The sequence below is a fragment of the Pimephales promelas genome, chromosome 4 (assembly GCF_988280905.1).
Source record: "Pimephales promelas chromosome 4, fPimPro1.hap1.1, whole genome shotgun sequence".
In the NCBI taxonomy this organism is placed as follows: Eukaryota; Metazoa; Chordata; class Actinopteri; order Cypriniformes; family Leuciscidae; genus Pimephales; species Pimephales promelas.
Window position 1 is genome coordinate 28,151,828 of NC_142772.1, and position 22,398 is coordinate 28,174,225.

At 37.8% G+C, this 22,398-nt stretch overlaps 2 protein-coding genes across 4 annotated transcripts in view; both read right to left on the minus strand.

Annotated features, from left to right (window-relative positions):
* Positions 1–1,288: 1,288 nt before the first annotated feature.
* On the minus strand, positions 1,289–4,530 carry anxa3a (annexin A3a). The gene is made up of 14 exons (XM_039659585.2): positions 4,490–4,530; positions 4,150–4,183; positions 4,021–4,071; positions 3,805–3,892; positions 3,601–3,695; positions 3,402–3,515; positions 3,145–3,235; positions 2,983–3,062; positions 2,839–2,895; positions 2,352–2,445; positions 2,159–2,254; positions 2,010–2,068; positions 1,790–1,912; positions 1,289–1,476 (listed from the first exon to the last, which is right to left on the minus strand). Exons 2-14 carry the CDS (start codon positions 4,162–4,164, stop codon positions 1,417–1,419), a joined length of 1,023 nt encoding a protein of 340 aa, XP_039515519.1. The 5' UTR covers positions 4,165–4,183; positions 4,490–4,530; the 3' UTR covers positions 1,289–1,416.
* A 956-nt stretch (positions 4,531–5,486) lies between these two features.
* The window catches only part of fras1 (Fraser extracellular matrix complex subunit 1), a 125,647-nt gene continuing 108,735 nt past the window's right edge, over positions 5,487–22,398 (minus strand). For all 3 annotated transcript variants that reach the window (XM_089130216.1, XM_089130215.1, XM_089130217.1), the window contains 25 exons: positions 21,783–22,010; positions 19,251–19,364; positions 18,921–19,071; positions 17,827–17,986; positions 17,556–17,724; positions 17,204–17,450; positions 15,922–16,266; positions 15,656–15,816; positions 15,408–15,555; positions 15,124–15,329; positions 13,931–14,087; positions 13,584–13,784; positions 13,311–13,498; positions 12,503–12,778; positions 12,101–12,333; positions 11,674–11,834; positions 10,958–11,172; positions 10,485–10,635; positions 10,225–10,332; positions 9,583–9,742; positions 9,383–9,499; positions 8,993–9,159; positions 8,705–8,910; positions 7,525–7,671; positions 5,487–7,290 (listed from right to left, as the gene is read on the minus strand). In XM_089130216.1, the coding sequence (XP_088986342.1) occupies positions 6,715–7,290; positions 7,525–7,671; positions 8,705–8,910; positions 8,993–9,159; positions 9,383–9,499; positions 9,583–9,742; positions 10,225–10,332; positions 10,485–10,635; positions 10,958–11,172; positions 11,674–11,834; positions 12,101–12,333; positions 12,503–12,778; positions 13,311–13,498; positions 13,584–13,784; positions 13,931–14,087; positions 15,124–15,329; positions 15,408–15,555; positions 15,656–15,816; positions 15,922–16,266; positions 17,204–17,450; positions 17,556–17,724; positions 17,827–17,986; positions 18,921–19,071; positions 19,251–19,364; positions 21,783–22,010 (4,992 nt within the window). In that variant the 3' untranslated portion in view covers positions 5,487–6,714. The remainder of the gene's footprint in view (positions 7,291–7,524; positions 7,672–8,704; positions 8,911–8,992; positions 9,160–9,382; positions 9,500–9,582; positions 9,743–10,224; positions 10,333–10,484; positions 10,636–10,957; positions 11,173–11,673; positions 11,835–12,100; positions 12,334–12,502; positions 12,779–13,310; positions 13,499–13,583; positions 13,785–13,930; positions 14,088–15,123; positions 15,330–15,407; positions 15,556–15,655; positions 15,817–15,921; positions 16,267–17,203; positions 17,451–17,555; positions 17,725–17,826; positions 17,987–18,920; positions 19,072–19,250; positions 19,365–21,782; positions 22,011–22,398) is intronic.

Sequence of the window (22,398 nt, forward strand, 5' to 3'; positions counted from 1 at the left end):
TGTGTTTATTTGTTCTGCTGAACACAAAGGAAGATATTTGGAAGAATGTTTTAATCAAACAGATCTCATTCCCCATTGACTACCATAGTATGTATTTTTTCCTACTATGGTAGTCAATAGGGAATGAGATCCGTTTCTTCCAAATATCTTCATTTGTGGTCAGCAGAACAAATAAACACATATAGGTTTGGAACAACATGAGGGTGAGTAAATACTAACAGAATTTTCATTTTTGGGTGAACTACCCATTTAAATTGGGATATTTATGAAAAAAAATGTTGGGCTGTAAAACGAAATGTATACAAAGCTTGTACAAATGCGACGGCTATCTGATAGCTACAGATGTAGGTCAATGGAGAGGTAGAGGACTGAATTGGAGCCTGGGATTATTATATGGGATTAATGAGGATCTGCTGCTCCCTTAGGCACCTCTCCACCTCCATACAGATCAACTCCCTTGACTGTGTGAAGTTTCATCAGCGGCAACTCCCTGAAAAGATGACTCAACCATGTGCACATCACAAGAACACCCATATATCTTGGTTGTCTTCATCATAATGCATGAAGACAACCAATTATTTGTTTCTTTATTTTTTTGTGGTTGTTTTTCAAACATAGGACATACATTTTGTTGACTGTTCAGGGCTCAACGCTAAGGATTTTTTTCTACTGGCCTGGCTGTGGACACTACTGCCAATTCATCTCCGTCAACTGTCCCAAGTGTCGTTCACACTGCCCTCGTGCCTTCGGGCAGTCTTTATTGTCGAGCCCTGTGATGTTTAATAAAACCTTTTTGTATAATTATTATTATCATGAGTAGAATCCAACTGAGGTCCAATTTTTCTTTATACCAAAAACGGGGTATGTGGACAGAAAGAAATTTAACAAAGCGAAAAGGCTGCTGGAGTCTAATAGACACCCAATACATTTTTCTTAATTACATTTAGGTCTACATCTGGCAAACTGTGCCATCAATACTTAGAAATTAAAATGCGGCTGGTAAATTTAATTAAATAACAGAGAGAGAAACAGATATGGAACAATTAAGACGTCAATAAGTGGAATAAATCATCTTACTATTACTATTAGACAGCATGTACAGCAATTTGCTGTAGTGTCTGAAAAACAAGATGGCAAAAAGGTAATACTGTATGTAAAAAGTTTTTTTTTTTTTAACTTTCCAATCACTACCATTAATCATTAATCAATATGAATCTTCCTCTGTAACTTTAACTGCAGTAAACCAGACACATGAACGCTATATTTCCTGAAAAAAAATCTTTAAAAATGTTATTAAATAAAACAAATTTTATTAAAGATTTAAAGTTTAACATCAAAAGAGCTTGCCACACAGGATACAATGGATCAACTTATTGTGAGAGAACTAAACAAGCCATCTTCAGTGGTATTTCTGAGTTAGTCATCTCCTCCACAAATCATCTTCAGGCATTCACCGTAGTTGCCAGACACATCAGACTGAAATGAAGAAGAGCAAAGTCACCCACATGAACAGTGAGGCAACCAGGACAGACTGTACATCAGATACAAACTATCAGTCATCACCAAAATATGCATCTCATTTCCATTTTCATTGTCAGATTTACGGAACGGACTGTGTCAAATCCTCCACTTTTCTAGTGACCAAATATTATTCATGGATTTTAGCATCTCTTGGGAGCATGATTAAATAAACCTGAGGATCAGGAGGTCAGGTAATACTCAATTTAAAGAAAGATGGCAGATGACCTGAACCTGTGCTGAAGTGTTTATATCACCAGAGAATACGTACATTTATTTCCTTGTAGAGTGAATTCTGATAGAGCTTCTTGAATTCCGCTCTGATGTCCAGCATGTCGATCTCTCCACGGCTGACCATTACCCTAGTCAAAGTGATTTCATCTGTACCTGCTCCCTGCAGATTCACAAATATAAAACATAGTCCTATATTTAATACAAACATCATTGTCGTACAAACCCAACGACAGAATATAATGTGTTTTTTGCAGTACCTTCATGCCTTTGTAGAGTTTTTCAGCAAAATATGCAGGAGTACTCATCACACACTTTACTATAAGAAAATATGTAGAGGTAAAAAAAAAATGTAACAAAAATTCTAATACACTTTTTTGTGTATTTGCAGTCATAATTTAAAATATACCAATGGCAACAAACAGCTCCTCCAGGTTTCCTGACATTTCCTTCTCGATGCTCTTCTGCAAAGTCTTGCCACTGATGTTTTTATATTCCAATATTGCTGCAACCGGACATGTCAAGTTATATTTAAAACACACCTGCCATTTCAGTTCCAATATGAAACACTTGTGTTTATATATTGATGATTATGTTGGTACTTTGTCTCAGGTGAGGGATGCTCCTTTTACAGAGGATCTCAATGAACTTGGACTCATCAGTTCCCAGTTTCTTCTCGCCCGCCTGATAGAGGGCCTTTGGAGAAAACAGAGGACATATAGATACATCTCACATTTAATTGCTTTAAAAACATAATCTTTAACGTTGTTACAGGTGATGTCCATCATGGTGGGTCTATTTATAATAATAAGGACAAAATGGTGAGGGAATGAATTACGTAGTTGTTTACACAGTACATCTTGGCATTGTGACTAGCAAATTAAATCAAGACTATGTGATATATCACATACATTCCTAAAGCCTGTTTTGAGAAATCATAAATTAAGATTCAGCACAAAATATATATTTTTTAGCAATAGACTGATTTTCCCCCCAATGAAATTCTAATGAAAAAGTATTTTGAACAAATGAATTCAGTACAGGATGATCTATTATTATATAAAATGGGAACTTTTTTTATTTCTGTACCTTTGCGTCCACTTTAGCCTGATCTGCATTCACATTGGTGCTCTCATCCCTCGCACCCTTACAATGAGACAAATAAAATATCTTCCATTTCCATAGTATCATCTGCATTCATTAGAATAAACTGTTATGCAAGTGAATAATCACCTCAGCAAGTAAAAGAATGGCTTTGCCAAAATGTCCTGAAACTTCACTCTTAAGGGTCTGTATCAGTGTTTTCTTTGTTTCTATAGGGAAACGTGAAGAGAAGCAATTATAACAACTTTTTGTTACTTATATTTTTGGTTACTACACTATTCCTCATCTCACCCTCAGAATATGCTGCAGACAGCTCCTTGATTTGTTTATTTGTCCGTGAGGAAAGTATTTCTATCAGGATACTGTCGTCCGTTCCAGCCCCCTGAGAACATCATGAATGTATTAGGAAAACAATGAAACATATGTACAAACATTTTTATGGAAAATAACATGTTCACATAGATAGAGCTAAATTTGTCTCAGATTATTGATAAATTGTAACAACAACTAAAAACACTCAAAAAGAAAAACTGGGAAATATAACTTACTTTAATTGCTTTGATTAGCCATTTCGCGTCATTGACTGCAGGAGGTCTTGCGAGCGCAACAAGCACCCTTTCAAAGTTGCCCTGGGTGTCACTTTTCAAGTCATTTACAAGAATCTACGCAAAGACAAACAAATTATATAGGTTTCCGTCATATAACATGGCATACACAATTAAGTATGAGCAAGTAGACAGATTTTACCCTCTTTGTGGTTTCTTGGTATGCCTTTGAAATAGCCTGCTTTTGACTGCTGCTCCTCTGGGTCAGTATCTCAATTACTGTCTTCTCAGTTGTGCCTGGTATGTTTTGGTGATATAACTTTACTCAATAATTCTTAAAAATACACAATACTCATGTACACATAATGAATAAACATTACATAGAATGCACTTCAGGTATGTGTACCTATGCCTTCAATTGCTTTGCGTAGAGCTGCAACATCTTCACTGACGTTGAAGCTAGCTTTGGCTTTAATGGTGCCCCTTTCCCCTGGCTAAAGGAGTAGGCTAATCAATCAATCAATCAATCAATCAATCAATCAATCAATCAATCAATCGATCTATATATATATATATATATATATATATATATATATATATATATATAAACAAAGATATTTACCGCTGCTGTATATGAAGAGGGGGCAGAATTTGCAACACTTTGCAATTCTTCCTGTGACATAAAAAAAAAAATCATTCAAATTCATACTTAAACATATAGAGATGAGTGAATCTTTGAGATGTTACTTACCCACAAGTCTGCCATATTTTTTTTTTTATGGATTCTGTGAGAAACACATATCATTTAGACAATATTTTCACTTTCTTTTTAAATAGGCTACAGATAAACGACTTCCCATCATAAATAGATCGTAAAGATTTTACAGAAAAAAATATACGTTTTGATAAAAACCAATAAAAACCAGTCTATTATTCTGACTGACATAACGCACTTCGATCTGTATCGCGATCTGCTGCATGGACAACGATTGCACATCTAAAGCTGAGTTAGTTGATCAGAAACTAATTAAGATTTAGCGTTGTAAGTGATAGCTGGATTTATGTCTACTTTTTATTAAATTTGCACTTACCTTTGCGATACAAATATACACTCAACGTGGCCCTAAAGCTGGTTTAACTTCTCACCTGCTTCCTCAGGGCGTGACTGAACATCGTCATAAAAGAAAGACTTGCATTCTCACTGAGCCTCTCCCTTCGTCAATATCCCATATCCAACGAGCTGCTATAATAATTTGCCATTTAATTCAAAAGAAAAATTGCAACATTTATGACCGACCAAGACAATAACCAATCATAAAATATGATTCTTAAATTAATATGAATCTCACTCAGTAGCTTCTATTTTACCTGCAATAAACTGTAGGCTACATAAAGTATTTTCCCACCAGACAGCTGGGACATTTTTCATGAAACCCTGATAAATATTCAGTGGAGCCCAAAGTGAGAACTAACAAGCAATGGTTAAACCTAAATTAATTTAATATGAAATATAACCAAGATGCTCTCAATATTCACCACTGCTGTTTGAGAGCATGCGCAAAACTCATCATCCTCAATAAATCAAAACAAATCATCCTCTAATACACATTTGGATTCAGCAATATTCTTCAATATCACTTTACAGTGTATAGGCCTTACCATACAGCTGCAAAAATACTGTTCTTACAACTGAATGAGATTTTAAAGACTCAACAACAAACAACAAAGGCTGTTATATTATCACTGATTCCTGATTGACTGCAGCAATTAGTTTAAATCTTCTGGCCATGGGTTGTATATCCAATTCAGAAGTCATGCTAATTAAACCAACATGTACAGTAGAAGTGCAACAAACAGTTTTTCTATACTTTTTCTAAATCGTCTTAACCCTTTGTAATACAAACTATAACACATGGACCTATATGTCTGGTTTAAGACATGATGTCATGATCTCTAAAGATTCATAGTGAACCTCTCCCTTCGTGAAAAACATGCTGCTATGAATTTTAAACATAAAGTCTCGTAAAATGAATGAAGGGTTCAATAATAATATATTTGATTTGAGCAAAGTGTGACACAATTTAGGAATATTCAGTTATTCATTTATTTTATTGCTAAAAAGGCACAAGTACAGGCATCATGTTGATTATTTCACCATAAATTATAGCACCAAAAACTCCAATACTTTCCTTTGTCTGATAGGCACTAACTTAGACACTTAGCAATGGACAAAACTTAACAAATTTACAGAGAGAGAAAGAGAGAGAGATGACTCAGTATGAAATAATAATCTTAGTACTTTCCATGCTTTCCACTCCCAATGCTTTAAAGATTCTGGATATTCTTGATCAAATTAGCACCATGTGATGTCGGATGACTTGATACAAAATTACAGATTTTTTTTTTTACATACTATACAGTGAATAAAATCAAATACATGTGCCTTACCTAATACATGATGTGACATTAATATAAAACTAAATAATCCAAGATAACATGAGGTGAATAATCTTTAAAAAAAAAAAAACATGGTAGTGTTGGTTGTATCAGTACCAGACAGCAGTCATATGAAACAAAAATACATTTGTTGTCTAGTGTTTGAAAATGTAAGATGCTACAGCATTTAAATGGACTCAGCAGACTGATAGCAAATCAATAGAGGTTATCAAATCTATGATCTACTGCATATAACCATACAGCTAATCGAAACATTTGGTTTCTTGTCTGCAAGTACCGAAGGTTTACGCAAACTAATAAATGCGTCACTTTGGGCAGTCTATTTAGATTTGGAATTAAATATTTCAAACTTGACAAATATCAACATGGCACACCGGTGATCATCAGGCCAAAAGTAAATTACACAATGAGCCAGAGCATCAAAACCAGATCAAAATACAGAGACGACCATGTCATCCGATAATTGCACTTAATAAACGTATTTACATCACTCGCCCGGTCCAAAGCGTTGGCACTCATCCTTCCTTTAATACTTTCATGTGTTTTTACATTTGATAAAAAAGCAGATGCAGCAATAGAAACTCTCCATTCATTTAAACAAAGTGGCTGAGCTACCACCGAGCCATTGTATAATCCTCATACACAGCGTAGATTGGAAACATATGATCTAAAGACATCATTATGTGTTGTTCATTTGTGTTTGAGGTAGCTCAGTTGTGAAATGATTTACACTGCATAGCTGGCAAGCATACTTTCCCTTTTGTCCTCATGGTCATACAAAAATACATTAACATCATATGTCATTACAAATATTCATAGAAAATGTTTTGTTTTTTTCTCTCTCAAATATTCTAGAAGGTCAGACTTCAGTGCCGTCATTCAGGTTGTTGTGGAGTTTACACTCCAGATTGACCTGTTTGACCTTGACCCCATTGACCTTGTAGGTCTCAGTGTTCTTGTTTAGGACATTGACGTTTCTTACAGAGCAGTGCTTGCTGTTGAGGTTTTTCTCCAGACGTTCTATGCAGACCTCCACCTTCGTGTTCAGAGGGTAATCCTCCACCACCTTCTCAGACCTCTTTTTTACAACCCTGCGGCACTTCCTGACCATGAGACAGAAAGCTAGAAGGACCAAGAAAAGTAGGACGAAGGCTGCCACCCCACCCCCAATGGATCCTCCCATTTGGGGATTGAAGGTGCCCGATGGTTCCACTTCAAGCTTCAAGGTCTTCATGTTGGTGCCATTCTTCACCTGGTCACCTTCATTGTCGTAGATCAGGGATTCATCCAGCATTAGGCGGCCTGAACGGTCCACCAGATCTCGCCGGCTTCGCTTGAGCTCATAGGTCACTGAGCGTTGGATTCTGGGAGCAGATATGGACTCGGGTCCAATAACGTAGATGACCTGGAGGTACCATTGGTGCCCAGCCTCAACCTGAAGAAGAGTAAATGCAACAAATAGGATTTTTTATAAACGCAAAAAAAAGTTCCCTATAGTCATGGCAGGCTGTTAGTCTGGCAATTTTCCCTAAACAAACAGATTAAGGAATTTCCCTAAAGGGTACAATTGAAAAGCTTTGGCTCTGACATTTGCCAAGATTTCTAGTATGTGTCAAAGAAGGTCTGTTTAACAGCTTTGACTTTTTGGGAGAATCTTACAACCACTGACCTTATAAAGGGCATCAACCTTCATTGTGAAGCCGTCTACACCTGGCATTGCAGACAAGGCCTGGAGGTCAGGAATGTCAGATGCAAAGTTGGCCTCAAAGGGAACATCGTGGAAGTAGCGTTCGCAAACATCAGGCTGCTTACGGTCCTATGAGATACATTTATTACAATTATTACATGGCTCTCTGGAATACTTCATTCTTTTAGGTCAATCATGGCATCATGTTATCTATTATTTATGAATATTCACTGTCACCTATGGCAACGCTATATATCATCCAGCTTAACCGCCAACTTGTGTCACAGTTATTGTACAGAAAAATTACCTCAGAGGATATTGCAATATTAATATTATTATAATGCCTGGTTCAGATCACACGATTTTTTTGTCTGTTACGATAGTGACTGTGTCAGATTTTGCGCGATTTTGACTCCTAAAATCTTGTCGTGTCGTGGACAAGAAACATGTCAGGCTACACATTGCTTCCTGACCAGTCATTGACAACGTGCGTGATGTCATCGAGAAGGCGAAACTAGTAGCGAGTGACTTCCAGAAACGAACATAAACAAACAACGGATGAAGTGGTGAGTGTTGTATTGGCTGTCCTGTGTTCAGAAAAAAAATAAAAAAAAGAAAGAAAACCTGACAATGGACAGGTTGGGTAAAATTTTACGTTTTAAAATATACTACAGTAGAAAACAGTTATTTTAAAATTGTAATAATATTTCACAATATATTTTTTTCTGTATTTCATATAAATGCAGGCATGGAGAGCATAAGAGACTTCTTTCAAATAAATCTTACCCACTGTAATTAATAATATAGAATGTAATTAATAATATATAGTATTTTAAATCATATGTTATGTATATGCTTGGTATCTGGGTCCTGATCACAGGGCTTACTGAAAATGAATAACTGTATATTTTCTCTTAGTTAATAATTGATCATTGCCATCATTTTCCCACCTTTAACTTATTTTAATTGCATCTTTAAAAATATCCCCTGTAAAATCTTATTACAGCGGTCGTCTCAATATTAGTTCCAAGCTATACAAAAAGAGTTTGATCTTCAAAATACCTCTTGAAAACGCCCATCCACAAAAGTATTTCAGTTAAAACATAACCACACCTTGTTAGACCGGTTAAACTGGTCTGGGCTTGTTACAATAGACACATACCAGAAGCAGGAACCTGTGTTTGAGATGCTTGTTCGGTTGAATGCAGCCATACTGTGGGCCTTCGTTATACAGGGTGCCTGTGGGGTCGAAGAAGGGCACATAGCCATCCCGCCCAGTACACAAATATACTTTCTCCAGCTGCAGCTTGTAGGCTGAATTCAGATTCTGGTCAGGATTCCACAGTACTCTACCATAAAGCGTTTGACCTGCATAATATCAAAAACAACGAATAAAGGAATGCATAATGGTGGTAATAATCCTCCATTTTCATTGATTTGCTCAATTTACCCATCGAAAAGGCCCCTTTATAGTCCATCTCAGCCACGGACATGTCTGTGAGAGCAGGATCCATTAGAAAGACTTTGTCGTTATTACAAAGCTGGAACTCAGTATTCAGCGAGTAGACTACAGGAACAGGGCGGTTGGTCTGCTGGAAGGCGATGGGCAACAGGAACCTATCGATTGAGAGAGAGTGTTACAAGCCCTTGCACGACGTTGATGAATACTCATGTTGACTCACACAAACAGTCTGCGTCTGATGAAACCGGTAAAAGTGGATGACAACTGCAATATCTTTCAGCCATACTGGCTCGGCTCAGAAAAAAAAAATATTCAAAACAAAAAGTAATTTAAGGGCCCTCAAGGAGTTATCAATGGAAAAGCTTCATGGTAACATACTTCTCTGGAGCATGAGCCGTGCAGGAAAGAGGCTTATCCCCAGAGTCAACCCATGCCTGTGTTGGCTGTACTGTGCAGGGGATGAGGAAGACTGTGTACTCTCCAGAGTAGTCTTTCCTAGAGCACAAAAGCAAGTACACAGAGGCATTAAGGTAGGTACAATTCGTTGATGTGACAGCATTAGACTTCACGCTGCTCACCTGCTGTACGAGCTTGTGGCTCTCCAGAGCTGGTAGGGTGAATCAAAGGACTGTGCGCTCCACACCAGCTGGAGGTCAAATTCAATGCCTCCCAAGTGATCTGGAGCCATCAGATGAGACTTCTGTCCAGGAAGGGTATGATGTTCAGGGACAAATTGACCTAGAGGGAGATGAAAGTTTTATCACTCACTCAAAATTTGGTCAAATTTGCATCTGTCTAGAAAAACAATGGGAAAGTAGTGGAGTGGAATGGACAACCGCGCTCTGTGCAAATGGCCCCTAAGATGTAACATATTTACTTGGAGTATTCCCTGAGAGTTTAAGTAAACTCTAAAATATTCATATTTTATTACAGTTTATCCAATTGATTTCCCTATCTGTTGATTTCAATTACAATACACATCTTTAAAGGTAAAGCTATGCTTTTAATTGATTTCAGTTCAACTTTCAATTGAATAAATTGTTAGCTTTTCATCAACAAATCCCATGCAGTTCCCTTATTTGGGAAACCCTGCTCAAATGCAATGACATTAATTTATTTTTAAATATCCAGTTGCATCCAAATACAATTTGAGGGCAAGTTATAATATAATGAAATGAAAACAAATAGCAAAAAAACAAAACAAAACAGAGACTACAGACCTCTGAACTTGGCATGGGTTTTGAACTCAATCACCAGTCGTCCGTCATCCCTAATGAATATCCGAATGATCTGTAATCTAGCTGACAGCACGCTGTCAGTCTGAATTCCTAGAGTAAAGAGACATTCAAAAGCAATCAGTCGCTGGTCCTGCATCAGCTGCAACATTAACACAGTTAGATGATGACATCAGGTAAAACAACACAGAGTGTAACTGAGTTTGTCCATTGGATTAGGGTCTGTTGATGAAAAAAAAATGTACCTGTTCTCCATAAGACTGTATCGTAGAAGAAGGAGAACTCCATCTCTGTGTGGTGCTCCAAGGAGGCCCATCCACGAGGAGCCGTCACATAGATGTAGGACACATAAAGTGGCACCTGAACTGTCAGGAACGACTGAGCCGAATCTCTGACCTGCAAAAATGCAACCACACACTCATTTGAATTGCTGTATAGACTAAATCTGTCACATCAGATTTCAGCTAGACAGGAATTGTGATGGGATGCAAATCACAAGAGGTGGTGATGGCGCAGTGGATAAGACACATGCCTTTGGTGTGAGAGACCTGGGTTCGAATCCACTTCGAGATACCAATGTGTCCCTGAGAAGACACTTAACCCCTAGTTGCTCCAGAGGCGTGTGACCTCTGGCATATATATATATATATAGCAATTGTAAGTCGCTTTGGATAAAAGTGTCAGCTAAATGAATAAATGTAAATGTGTTCAAACGAACCTGAAAGTCAGCATTTACTGATCCTCCACACACATCGATAAGCTCTGTCATGTCATAATACGCATCAAATGTCCATATGCAGATCTTCAGATTGAGATGCTTGTATAGCTGGATAGTTCTGGGTTCTCGAACACCGGGGCTGAACTGGTATGGACGGTCATACCCAGGGCCCAGGGATATGCTGTCATATGACACGTCATCCAAGAAGCCGGTTTCTGGGGGAGAATTTACAACGTGATTTCACAGTTGAAAAATATGTTTACATTCTCAATATATATATAATATATAATTCTTATATTTAACATTTAACTCCGTATTAAAGCATTCCTCCAATAATTCTACATAATAGGAGAAGGCAATCTTGCCAATTTTATTTTTCAACACAGAAGTCAGCTATTTCCACTGAATTAGCAAGACTTTCGGTTCATAAATAAATAACTAGAAGAATAAAGTGCAGTAAACGGTAAAACTAATTGCACTACAAACCAGGGTATTTATGGTTATGCTATTAAATTACAATAATATGAATACAAATACCAGTTTGTAACATAAATCAGCATAACAGTTAAAATAACTGGAATCGGCAGATACTGGAAGCCTTGCACATTCAAGTTAAAGATGGCTGCATCCATTTTACATGAAAACAGGTGGATAAGATTAGTTTGTATCTGATCTCAGATCTGATCTGGTCTACTGTAGTATGCAGCTACGCTCACCAGAAATGCCATGTAGGTCTTTAAGTGTGACCAGGTTGGAGCAGACGTGCTGCTGACGGTAAATAGACTCGGAGAGCAGGAAGTGTAGGTTATGCAGAGGCATGGTGGACACCAATGGAAGCATTCCATCCTGATGAGGGATCTGCACTGAGATATGGATCCTGTTCAGAGAGAGAGAGAGAAAAAATAATAATTTTCTTCTTTAAAGAACTGAACATAGGTTGGGAAATGTATTGGTTTGGATTTGCAGTTGTCTGACAGGTTTATTTTTTCAAACGTATAAATTCATTTTGATCTTGTTTGCCCAAAGGCAAAAATGATGTCGAGCTCTACAAACCTAACAGCTGCGGTTTTAAATTCCTGTCTCTCAAAATTCCTGTCTCTCTGGTATCTGTATCGTTTGATTAGAAAAAGTCTCTCTCCTGACCTGTTTGGATGCTCTTTGTGTTTGACATCCAGGTATTTTAGAGTGGCTATAAAGGACTGGGCCTGGAAGCCTCGAGCGGTTCCCGTGGTGACGGGGGTGTGGCATATCGATCCCTCAGTGCCAATAGTGACAATGTTGCTCCTCAGTGGAGTTCCCAGATGCCCGGCTTTATCTCTGGCCTGAGCTACACAACGCACATGGAAGCGTCTGCTGAAATAGATACTGTCCAGGACCTGTGTACCAAAAATATTTCATTAACTACAGGAACTTGAAAGTTGCAAAAAGTCAAAATGCTTCCAGATATGGTAAATATGACCACTGATTGCAGTAATTAGAAGTTTTAGGTAATGATTGTAATATTCTATCTATGATAAACAATTATAGAGAAAATAACAGACTAACCATGTGATTGACTGTAGTGTAAGGCGTGTTATCCGTCACTGTCTCAAAGGGTGACCGTGCTCCGCTGGTGTCTGTGGGAGTTGCGACCTCCCAGCTGAAGTGGACAGAGGTCTGATTAATGCCTGCCTCCTCACAGCGCTCTCTCATGACTGAGTATTTGGGGTAATGGGGGTCACAGGGAGTCACGCAGACCAGCGGATATCCTGGAGATGGAAGCTTCTTACTGCCCTCTTTAGTGACCTCCTGGACATAGTCATAGTCCGACAGAGACACCACCTGTGAGGTGAACCAAAAGTCCACATGAAACCAGACTTTCATAGACTCAAATTAAAAAGACTTCTGAAATCTCACAGCTATAATATTAGATTCATGGATTTAGACAAATATAAATGAATTAGTAGAATTGAATATATAAAAAAAAGGTTCAATAATTATTTTGAAATTACAACTTTTATTCAACAAGGGTGTATTCAATTAACCAGATATTATACCAAAAATATTTATGTTACAACATATGTCTATCTCAAATAAATTAATCAAAAATAATGAAAAAAATTGTATTACAGTTTCCACTAAAATATTAAGCAGCACGACCGTTTTAAACAATGATAAGTAACAGTATGAAATGAACATATTACAATGATTTCTGAAAGACCATGATGTGACACTGAAGACTGGAGTAATGATTCTGGAAATTCAGCTTTGCATCATAGGAGTAAATTACATTTTAAAATATATTTATTAGTTGTTTTTTTTATTACATTTAACAATATTACTGTCCCACAAGCATCAACTGTACATCTCTTACAATGGGTGGGGCTGGAAGGATGAGACTTCCTGCAGCTTCCTGATCTAGGATTGTGACTGTTGCCATGGTAATCTCTCCAATCACAGCTTCAACGGGGTCGTCTGGACCAAGGACCAACGAGAAAGACTCGTGCCACTCTCTGTCCTCATTGGACAGAATCTCTACCTTAAACACGATGTGGTCCACACCTGAGGACACAACAGAATTTTTTATCATTGATTAGAATGAAGGTATAAAAGCACTAAAAAATAGATAAACAAATATATGACTTACCAGGGCTGAATTTAAGGACTCGACTCTTGGGGTTATAGTCTACACCTGATTGGGCCGACCCATCCCTTGTGCTGCATCGGATCTTGGAGGTGCGGTCAAGGTCTCCTTTACGAATTACCTTGATATTCAAAACCTCGATTCCATCTGGACCAGGGGGCTCACGAACTTGGTATGAGGCTTGTTCAAACTCAATCGTAGGTGCTGAAAAGCATGATGTGCACTTTTTTTTACATTTATGCATTTGACAAACACTTTTACAGTGCAATCAAGCTATGCATTCCATCACCCTGAGAATTCCATGGCTTCCTGTTGCTAAGCTCTTTTCAAGCAAATCGCTAACTACGCACCATCTTCATCATTTGTGATGGTCACAGTCACAATGTCATTGACTCCTATCATGGCTCCAATCCAGTGGTCACCCTGTGGGCTTCCAAGGTGGACCTGAAACTCCTCTTCAGGCTCAAACACTGAGTCATCTTGAATCAATACAGTACAATTCTTCACCTGTCAATCAGGAGCAAGAGGTTTTAAAATTCTTTGTCCATCAATGTTTTGTTTCAAAGTCAAAATTGTAAGTGATTATAAATGAATTAAAGGATTAGTTCACTTTTGAAAAAACTTTTGCTGATAATTTACTCACCCCCATGTCATCCAAGATGTCCATGTCTTTCTTTCCTCAGTCGAAAAGAAATTTAGGTTTTTGATGAAAACATTCCAGGATTTTTCTCCATATAATGGACTTCAATGGGAAGCGGATGGTTCAAGGTCCAAAAGACAGTTAATAACTGTTTCAGATGCAGCTTCAAATGTCTTTAAACGACACCAGACGATGAATAAGGGTCTTATCATGCGAAACGATCGGTTATTTCAAAACTTATTCCAAAAATGTAACTTTTCTAAGGACAAATGCTAGCCTTGCTCTATTCTGTGAGGCGCATTTGCAACGTCACGTATTACGTTCAAAAGGTCACGGGCGACGTAGCCAAAAGTACAGAGTCGGTGTTTACAAGTTGAATGCATAGGTTGAACGTGCAAACTAGCTCAAACACCGTTTACAAAAAAAGGAATTAAAAGGAAAAACAACGATGTCAGACGATTTTGATTCTGTACTTCCGGCTACGTCGCCCGTGACCTTTTGAACGTAATTACGTATTACGTGACGTTACAAACGCGCCTCAGAGAATATAGCAAGGCTAGCATTTGTCCTTAGAAAAGTTACATTTTTGGAATAAGCTTTAAAATAACCGATCGTTTCGCATGATAAGACCCTTATTCATCGTCTGGTGTCGTTTAAAGACATTTGAAGCTGCATCTGAAACTGTTATTAACACTATCTTTTGGACCTTGAACCATCCGCTTCCCATTGAAGTCCATTATATGGAGAAAAATCCTGGAATGTTTTCATCAAAAACCTAAATTTCTTTTCGACTGAGGAAAGAAAGACATGGACATCTTGGATGACATGGGGGTGAGTAAATTATCAGCAAAAGTTTTTTCAAAAGTGAACTAATCCTTTAATAACAAACCATATTTATCGTACCTTCTCCCCTTTACGGAAGGTGATCCTAGAATCATCTGCATTTCTCCTCTCCTCAAAGTCGTCCATTACCATGGCGGACATTGTACGTGTGAAACATCGGACGGAAGACTTATAGGACAGATCTCCTAACCTAAAAATGGGGATGTGCAGGACACCATCTTTTTCCTTTATGGTATACGTCAGCTTCTCAAACTGCATGCTAGGTACTGTAAGAAGAAAGCATATGATGTTACATGCTTTGCTAAATCACAGTGATAACCATTGTAATGGACAAGTAAACGCACTGTCTTGGGCGGTGTCCGTGATGTAAACAGAGGCTTCATATGGGTCAGCCAGGACCGCTCCGTTAGGAGAGCTAAGAAACACAATGAAGGACTCTTTCCCTTCAATTGTAGGGTTCTGGATGTCATCCATTATGGTCAAACTGCATGTCTATGCAAAAAATAAATAAAAATCGAACGTGATTTTATTGAAATGAGGCCTGTAAATACAAATCGTCTTACGGTTTGTCAGAACAGTCTAGTTTTATTACCTCCTCCGTCTTGCCTGGTTTAAACTCCACCTTTTTGGAACTCGGGATGTAGTCAACACCGGGCGTTGCCGAATCTTGTTCTGCAGGACGTGTGGCACACCACACAGAGGTTACTGAGGAAAGGTCACTGCCCTGCCGCAGAACAGGGATTTCAATCGTGCCTGTGGGAAGATATTTCAGGCTGTTAATATTTCATAGATATTGTATTGCACAGATTACAAAGCTGACACCCATGATATTGTCAACGACAGATGATCTCCACCAACCTGCATCTTCGCTGAAGGTGAAGGTCCCATTGCCCAGGAAGACAGTGGAGGCATCATTTGGACCGTCTATGATGACTTTAGCCACGGTGACATCACCCATCCGTGCATTGTCAGAGGCGTCCGACAGCACCAGCTGAAACTCCTCAGAGAGTTCATACTCGCTGTCATCAATCAGCTTTACGTCACAGGTGGACATGCTCACACCTGGGCCAAAGATGACTCTGTTGTCACTGCTCATGCCACGGGTCTTATAGTCCGAGCCGGACTCCAGAGCGTGAAGGCTGCTGCCCCGGGCAGACTTAGGCACAGTGTAGCAGAGGGCCGAGACTGTGCTGGTGGTGTCACCTGATCAAAGACAAGAGATGACTTTTAGATGATGATGAAGATGATCATTTTAGCGATTGTGATCATTTAGAATTTTTTGTCCTACCATCAATACACTATGATTTACAGATTTATACACATGCACATTCATAGATTTCTTGACTTCAGACATTTTTGGCTGATATAATATATATTTATTTAATCATTAATAATTAATATAAAAGCTGATAACTCACAAATGGCCAATATTGAAATCTATCGTATTTATACTTCTTTGCCTACATAAATGCTAAATCAATAAATTCTGGTTGATTTTTCATGTTATGGTCGAAAACCGACAAATGCCCAATATTAAAAATATGTGGATTTAGGGATCATAATATTATAATGTACAGTATTAAAAATGGTATACTTTGATAATTGATTTTGAGATTAGCTAAATATTACATTTAACAATTAATAAATTATTAGTGTTTATTAAGTTATTTACTGAAGCGAACGGATAAATATAAAAATTGGGGGAAATCTACAATGTACACAAATGTAAATGTAAAATGTATAAACTGTTAATAATGATATATTTTTTGTTTACAAAAAAACTGTAAATATATATATATATATTGGTAATTTATTTTGAGATTAGCTAAAGATTATATTTAACAGTTAATAAATTATTAGTGTTAATTAAGTTATTCAATGAAGGGAAAGTATAAATATAAAATTGGGGAAAATGTAAAATGTACAAAATGTTAATAAATGCATTTACCTCTACATACAATTTAAACAATACACACAACAGCCCCAATATTTAGATTAGGACAGGCCCTTAAATTATATAAAAAAAAATTGTGCCCAATCTTAAATATGAAGTAACCTTCTTGAGCATTATTCTTGGGAATACGATTTGTAATAATGCATCTTTTCAAAGCTTTCTTTGGTAGGAATTGGTTCCACTGACCCTTTCTCTCAATAGGAGCAAAGATAAAGCCTTTGCTCTCATTGACGTGGTAGGTCTTCTTATCAAACTGCAGAGTGGGTTCATCCTCCGTGTCATTGATATTGACTTTAGCTCGGGTCACTGACCCCAGTAGGGCGTACACTGGCATACTCAGCTCCACATTAAAGCTCTCGATGTTCTCAAAGACCTGGTCATCGTTGATAACAATGGTGCACACCTTGGTGTCTTCTCTCTCATCAAACTGAACCTGAAGAACATTAAAAAGCTTCTGAAGGTTCTAGACTAATAATCCGTCGATCAAATCAAAGGGAATTTGATATAACATTGAAATAATAAAGAACATACAACATACCTGTCCAGCATACTCAACATAGTCCTGTTGTCCAACCCGAGAGCCCATGCTGGAGGTGGAGGTGGCAGTGCCTTGTTCGGTACGACACAGCACAATAGCATACTGGTTCAGATTTCCAGTCCTCTTTACTGTGACCGCCACGGTTCCATCTTTTTCGCTCACATTGTAGCTGCAGACAAAACATTACTATGAACTAATTTCATCAATTCATGACATAAACAGGTTGGTTGGATGAAGACTCGATCAAGAACAAAATTCGAGCCGGGCGCACCTCTTGTGCTCAAAGCTGATAAGTGACCACTGGATGTGGAACACATTGTCGCTGACGATGTTGGGTTTGCTGTCCTTCACAAGGAACTTGAAGTTGTCCATGGTCTCTTGAACCCTATCCTCACTCAGAACGTATCGGATAAGGCCTAGGTTTATGTCGGCTGCAAAACAGAATAAATTAAGATTACATTTTACAACTCAAAATGCACTAGCAGAATTTGATGCATTTGAAGACTGAAGCTTGCCGGCCTACTCACTCATTTTGTTTCTGTACAAAATTACTCAGTCTTGGGGTCAGATTTACTAACAGCCTGAGCCAGCGCAAACCTTCTTTTAGTGTTAAAAAACTACTGTCAGGATTTACTAAAGACAAACAGTGTAAAGTAAGCGCTGAAAAGGCGTGGACAGGGTTATTTTGTGGCCAACCTTATTGCATTGGCATTTGCAGGAGTTTCCCTTTCAGAGGCAAAAATGTATGGGGGGGGGGGGGGGGGGGGGGAATATTTAAATGATTTAGGCATTGTGATTTACTAAGGTTTGCTTGAGTTTATTTTCTGGTATTTGCTCCATTAACAAGCATGTCCGCCCAAACAAGCATGTCTTAAACCAGACGCTAATTTGCGCTGCTCTTGGGAGATTGCGATGGTTATTATTGAAATGATCCGTTTGCTTCTGTGTTCTTTCATTTGCACAGTAGATTCAGTAGATCACGTGCAGAACTTTCCACTCCCATCGGCACTATTTTGGAATTGCGCTCTCACGCTAATTTGACCTGTTTAGTTAATCTTGGTGAGTCAATTACAGGATCATTCTCCTCCCCAACTGTAATTATTATCCCAAAATACAAATTCAGAGCCAGAGTTGATTCTTGAAATCAAATCAGGTCATTGAAAAATATGGTGGAAGGCTTGTGTAATAGGAAAAACAAACATAAAGACAGTGGTTAGGGAGACGTGGGCAGCTTTAGTCAGGATAAATTGCGTATCTAATACGTTGTGGATTAAAAGGAGACTGTCTATGTGTCAGCTATGCTTTTGTCACAGAATAGCTTCAGCCATGTAGTGTGCTCTTGGCGTTGGGAGTTGTTCATAATACCTTGCGTGAAAGAGGTGATGGGTTTGCCAGGATTGAGTTTACTCTCCAGGTAGCCGTGTTTAGCTTCTGTAGTGATTTCATAAGTCAGTTGTCCATCATCTGTGTCTGGATCAATAGTGAGTAGCTCTTTCTTGGAGATCAAATTGGTGGCCTAAAATTGCATTTCACGTCAAAATTTTACTCAATCATTTGGCTGAGCACTAATGCAAGATAAAACCAGTAGGAGGCAGAAGTGTACTGTTAGTTGAGACATCAACTTCTCATCGATTGATCACATTAATTTATTGAGCTCTTATTAATTATACATACAAATGGAGTTATTAAAGTGACCTTATTTTCCATGTACTCCAGCCAGTGCAAGCCCAGGTTGGTGACAATACGAGGGGTCCCATCATCAACAGGTGAAATGTCAATTTTAAACTTTTGTGGTGCAGCTGTGACAACCTGCAACAAAGGATATTATTTTACATATACATACTATGTAAATCCTCCTGGCTGATGCAAACCCTGTTCCATGTATTACTAAGAGTAACTGTTTCTCTTTTCCCAACAATGCTAACTTTAATATCCATTCAATCCTAGATCAAACCTATTTAAATTCTAAAGTGCTGAGTAATGGTGTTCTAGGACTTCCAGATTAAACAATGTCACAGGGCTGCTATTTTGTCATCTAATGACAAGACGAGGTGCCCCTTCAATATCTACCGAGAGACCATTTACCTCCCAGAACAGAACAGCTGACAGCCAGCTGACGCAGCTAGAAGAGGAAAAAGACACTGCTGATGGATGGATGGAGTTATTATGATGGAGAAAGAGAGAGAGCGAGAGCTGACATGCTCCCTAAATGGCTATGTTAAACAAATGGACTCGATACCTTTAGATGATTCATAATATGGTAATTTATATTCCTTGTGTGTTTATGTATTTCCCATATGTCTTTATAAATGTAAGGAAATGAGCAATACAAAAACAAATGAAAAAAACCCCCATAATTTTATGTGTATACGCTACTGTTCAATAGGGAAGATTGTTGGTAAGTCTCTTATTCTCATCAAGGCTGCATTTATTTGATCAAAAATACAGTGAAAATGTAAATATTGTAAAATGTTATTGCAATTTTAAAAAACTGTTTTATATATAAATATGTATTAAAATCTAATTTATGTAATGGCAAAGCTGATTTTTTTAGTATCATTACTCCAGTGTCGAATGATCCTTCAGAAATCATTATTATATGATCTGATTTGCCGGTCAAAAAACATTTCTTGATGAAATGAAAACAGTTCCTACTTAATATTTTTGTGGAAACTTTTTTCCAGGATTATTTAAATAGATTCAGATTGTTGTATTTAGTGCATTATTAATTTTCAAGGCAAAAATTAAATTACAAAAATACAACTATCATATAAATACAATAAAAACCAAAACAAGCAAAAACAGCAAGTCATATTATATAAGATTTTTTTAAATTACATATGATAAACAAAACCAAAACCTTTTCAGGCATAATCTTAGTACATACATCCTTAACTGAGGTAACTTCATAAAAAATAATTGTACTAGTATTAAGCCCAGGACAATCTAGATAATCCACTTTGGTTAAGATAGATGCTGCGTTCATGTGCTATGGTAATTATGGTAAATACCAAAAGCCGACGTGGAAAATGCACATGAACACCCCCTCATGTGGTATTTTCCACTGGGCAACTCGTAGAATATTTTGATGGACGAGTTGCTGAGATGAGATAACCTTTGATCTTTTCAAAATGGCGGAGAGCACCGCGAGAGTTGTGAACATACTGTCTATGGTCGTGAATGGTAAAAATATATACTATTCATGATCTAGAAAATATACAGCATATTATTTACTGTTTGAGTTTTGATAAATCCTTTTCTTGACTTGCTGTAGCAGATGACTTAAGCAATCTAAAATAGTTTTAGCTAAATAACACGTCTGGATCTCCATCTTTTTACCACATTACGTCAACAAAAGCACTTGAACGCAACACACTGGTAAATACCATAAATATCCTATTTTCCATAACACGTGAACGCAGCATTAGTCTCCCAAAGGATGATCAATTTTTAAAGTGCACATTGCTTGAAGGAAAGATTTAAGTCTGTAAAAATTATAGAATCCTTTTGTTGTCCATTTTCAAAATGTTCCAAAGCTAAAAGCAAAGCACGTGCTTCACCAGAGGAAATTGAGCACTGTTTTGGAATACGGATTCCACAGCGTGAAAAGGGAACTGTTTTTGTATTTCCAAATATTGCTTTATATACATTTGGATGAGTCACTCCTTTCTCTTTGACTGGACAGTTTAAGATAACAGCATTTATTTGAAATATAAATCTTTTGTAGCATTATGTCTTTTCTGTCATTTGATCAATATAATGCATCCTTACTGAATTAATTTCTTAAAAATAAATAAATACAATAATAAATTTATACAAAAATGTATATCTGTGTGAACTTTCCATTGACTTTTTTTTTTTTTTTACCAGTAAGGACCATTCTCACAGGGAGATCACCCCGCAGCCCTCACATGGTTTCCCACTGAAGCCAAATGAAAAAAGCAGAGGTTGATGTTGAAAAAGATATTAGAGAGGCCAGCAGGAGGCGCTCACCCTGTGGTCTGTGTGGGTTGTAATACTGCAGTATAATGACGGGCCCACTATGCTTTAAAAAGCCAGTGTCCTCCAGAAGACATGTTAAACTGAGGTCATGACTCTCTGTGGTCATTAAAATTCCCAGGGTGTTTCTTGAAAGGGGTATGGTTATGACCATGACTAAAAGAGTCCAATTACAAGAGTTTTTACAAGTTTTTCAACACAGTCAAAAAACACAGTAAGACTACCAACCTCTTTTCCACCCTCTTCGATGATAAAGAACATGTTGGTGCCATCACCGACAGTGAAGGTGAATCGGTCTTTGAGAGAGTTACTGCCATCATGGTTGTAACTGATCCGATTCTGATAGATGTCATCCATAGTGAAGATGTTAGTCTGACGGTAATGTTGACCATTACTTGTGCGCTCGATGGTCCCGTGACGAGGAGCCTGAACGACAGTGAATGTAACAGAGTCCTCCTAACAGAGAATTGGATAGACAGATTGTCAAAGAGGTGTGAAATTAAAATAAATTGCCACTAATTACATGAGCACTGAAGTTTAATGCGACAGATGTCAGCTGTATGCACCAGAATATGTGAGTCGAGCAGGGTTTGACAGAAATTTATCTCGCTCAAAGTGATCTGGAATTGCATATTTTTCAGGCTGGAGCAGTCAATGCACATGTGCAGTCCTAAACCATACTCTCTTGAGCGTGTAATTACTTCACGACCAAAAGGTATGTTCTAAATAGTATGAATGTGTGTAGTACATTCGCCATGTTGTCATTATAATGAGACCTACCAGCGTTGCTTCACTGCCATTCATAAATCCTCTCCCATGGGATAGTAAAGAGTCCATTGTATGC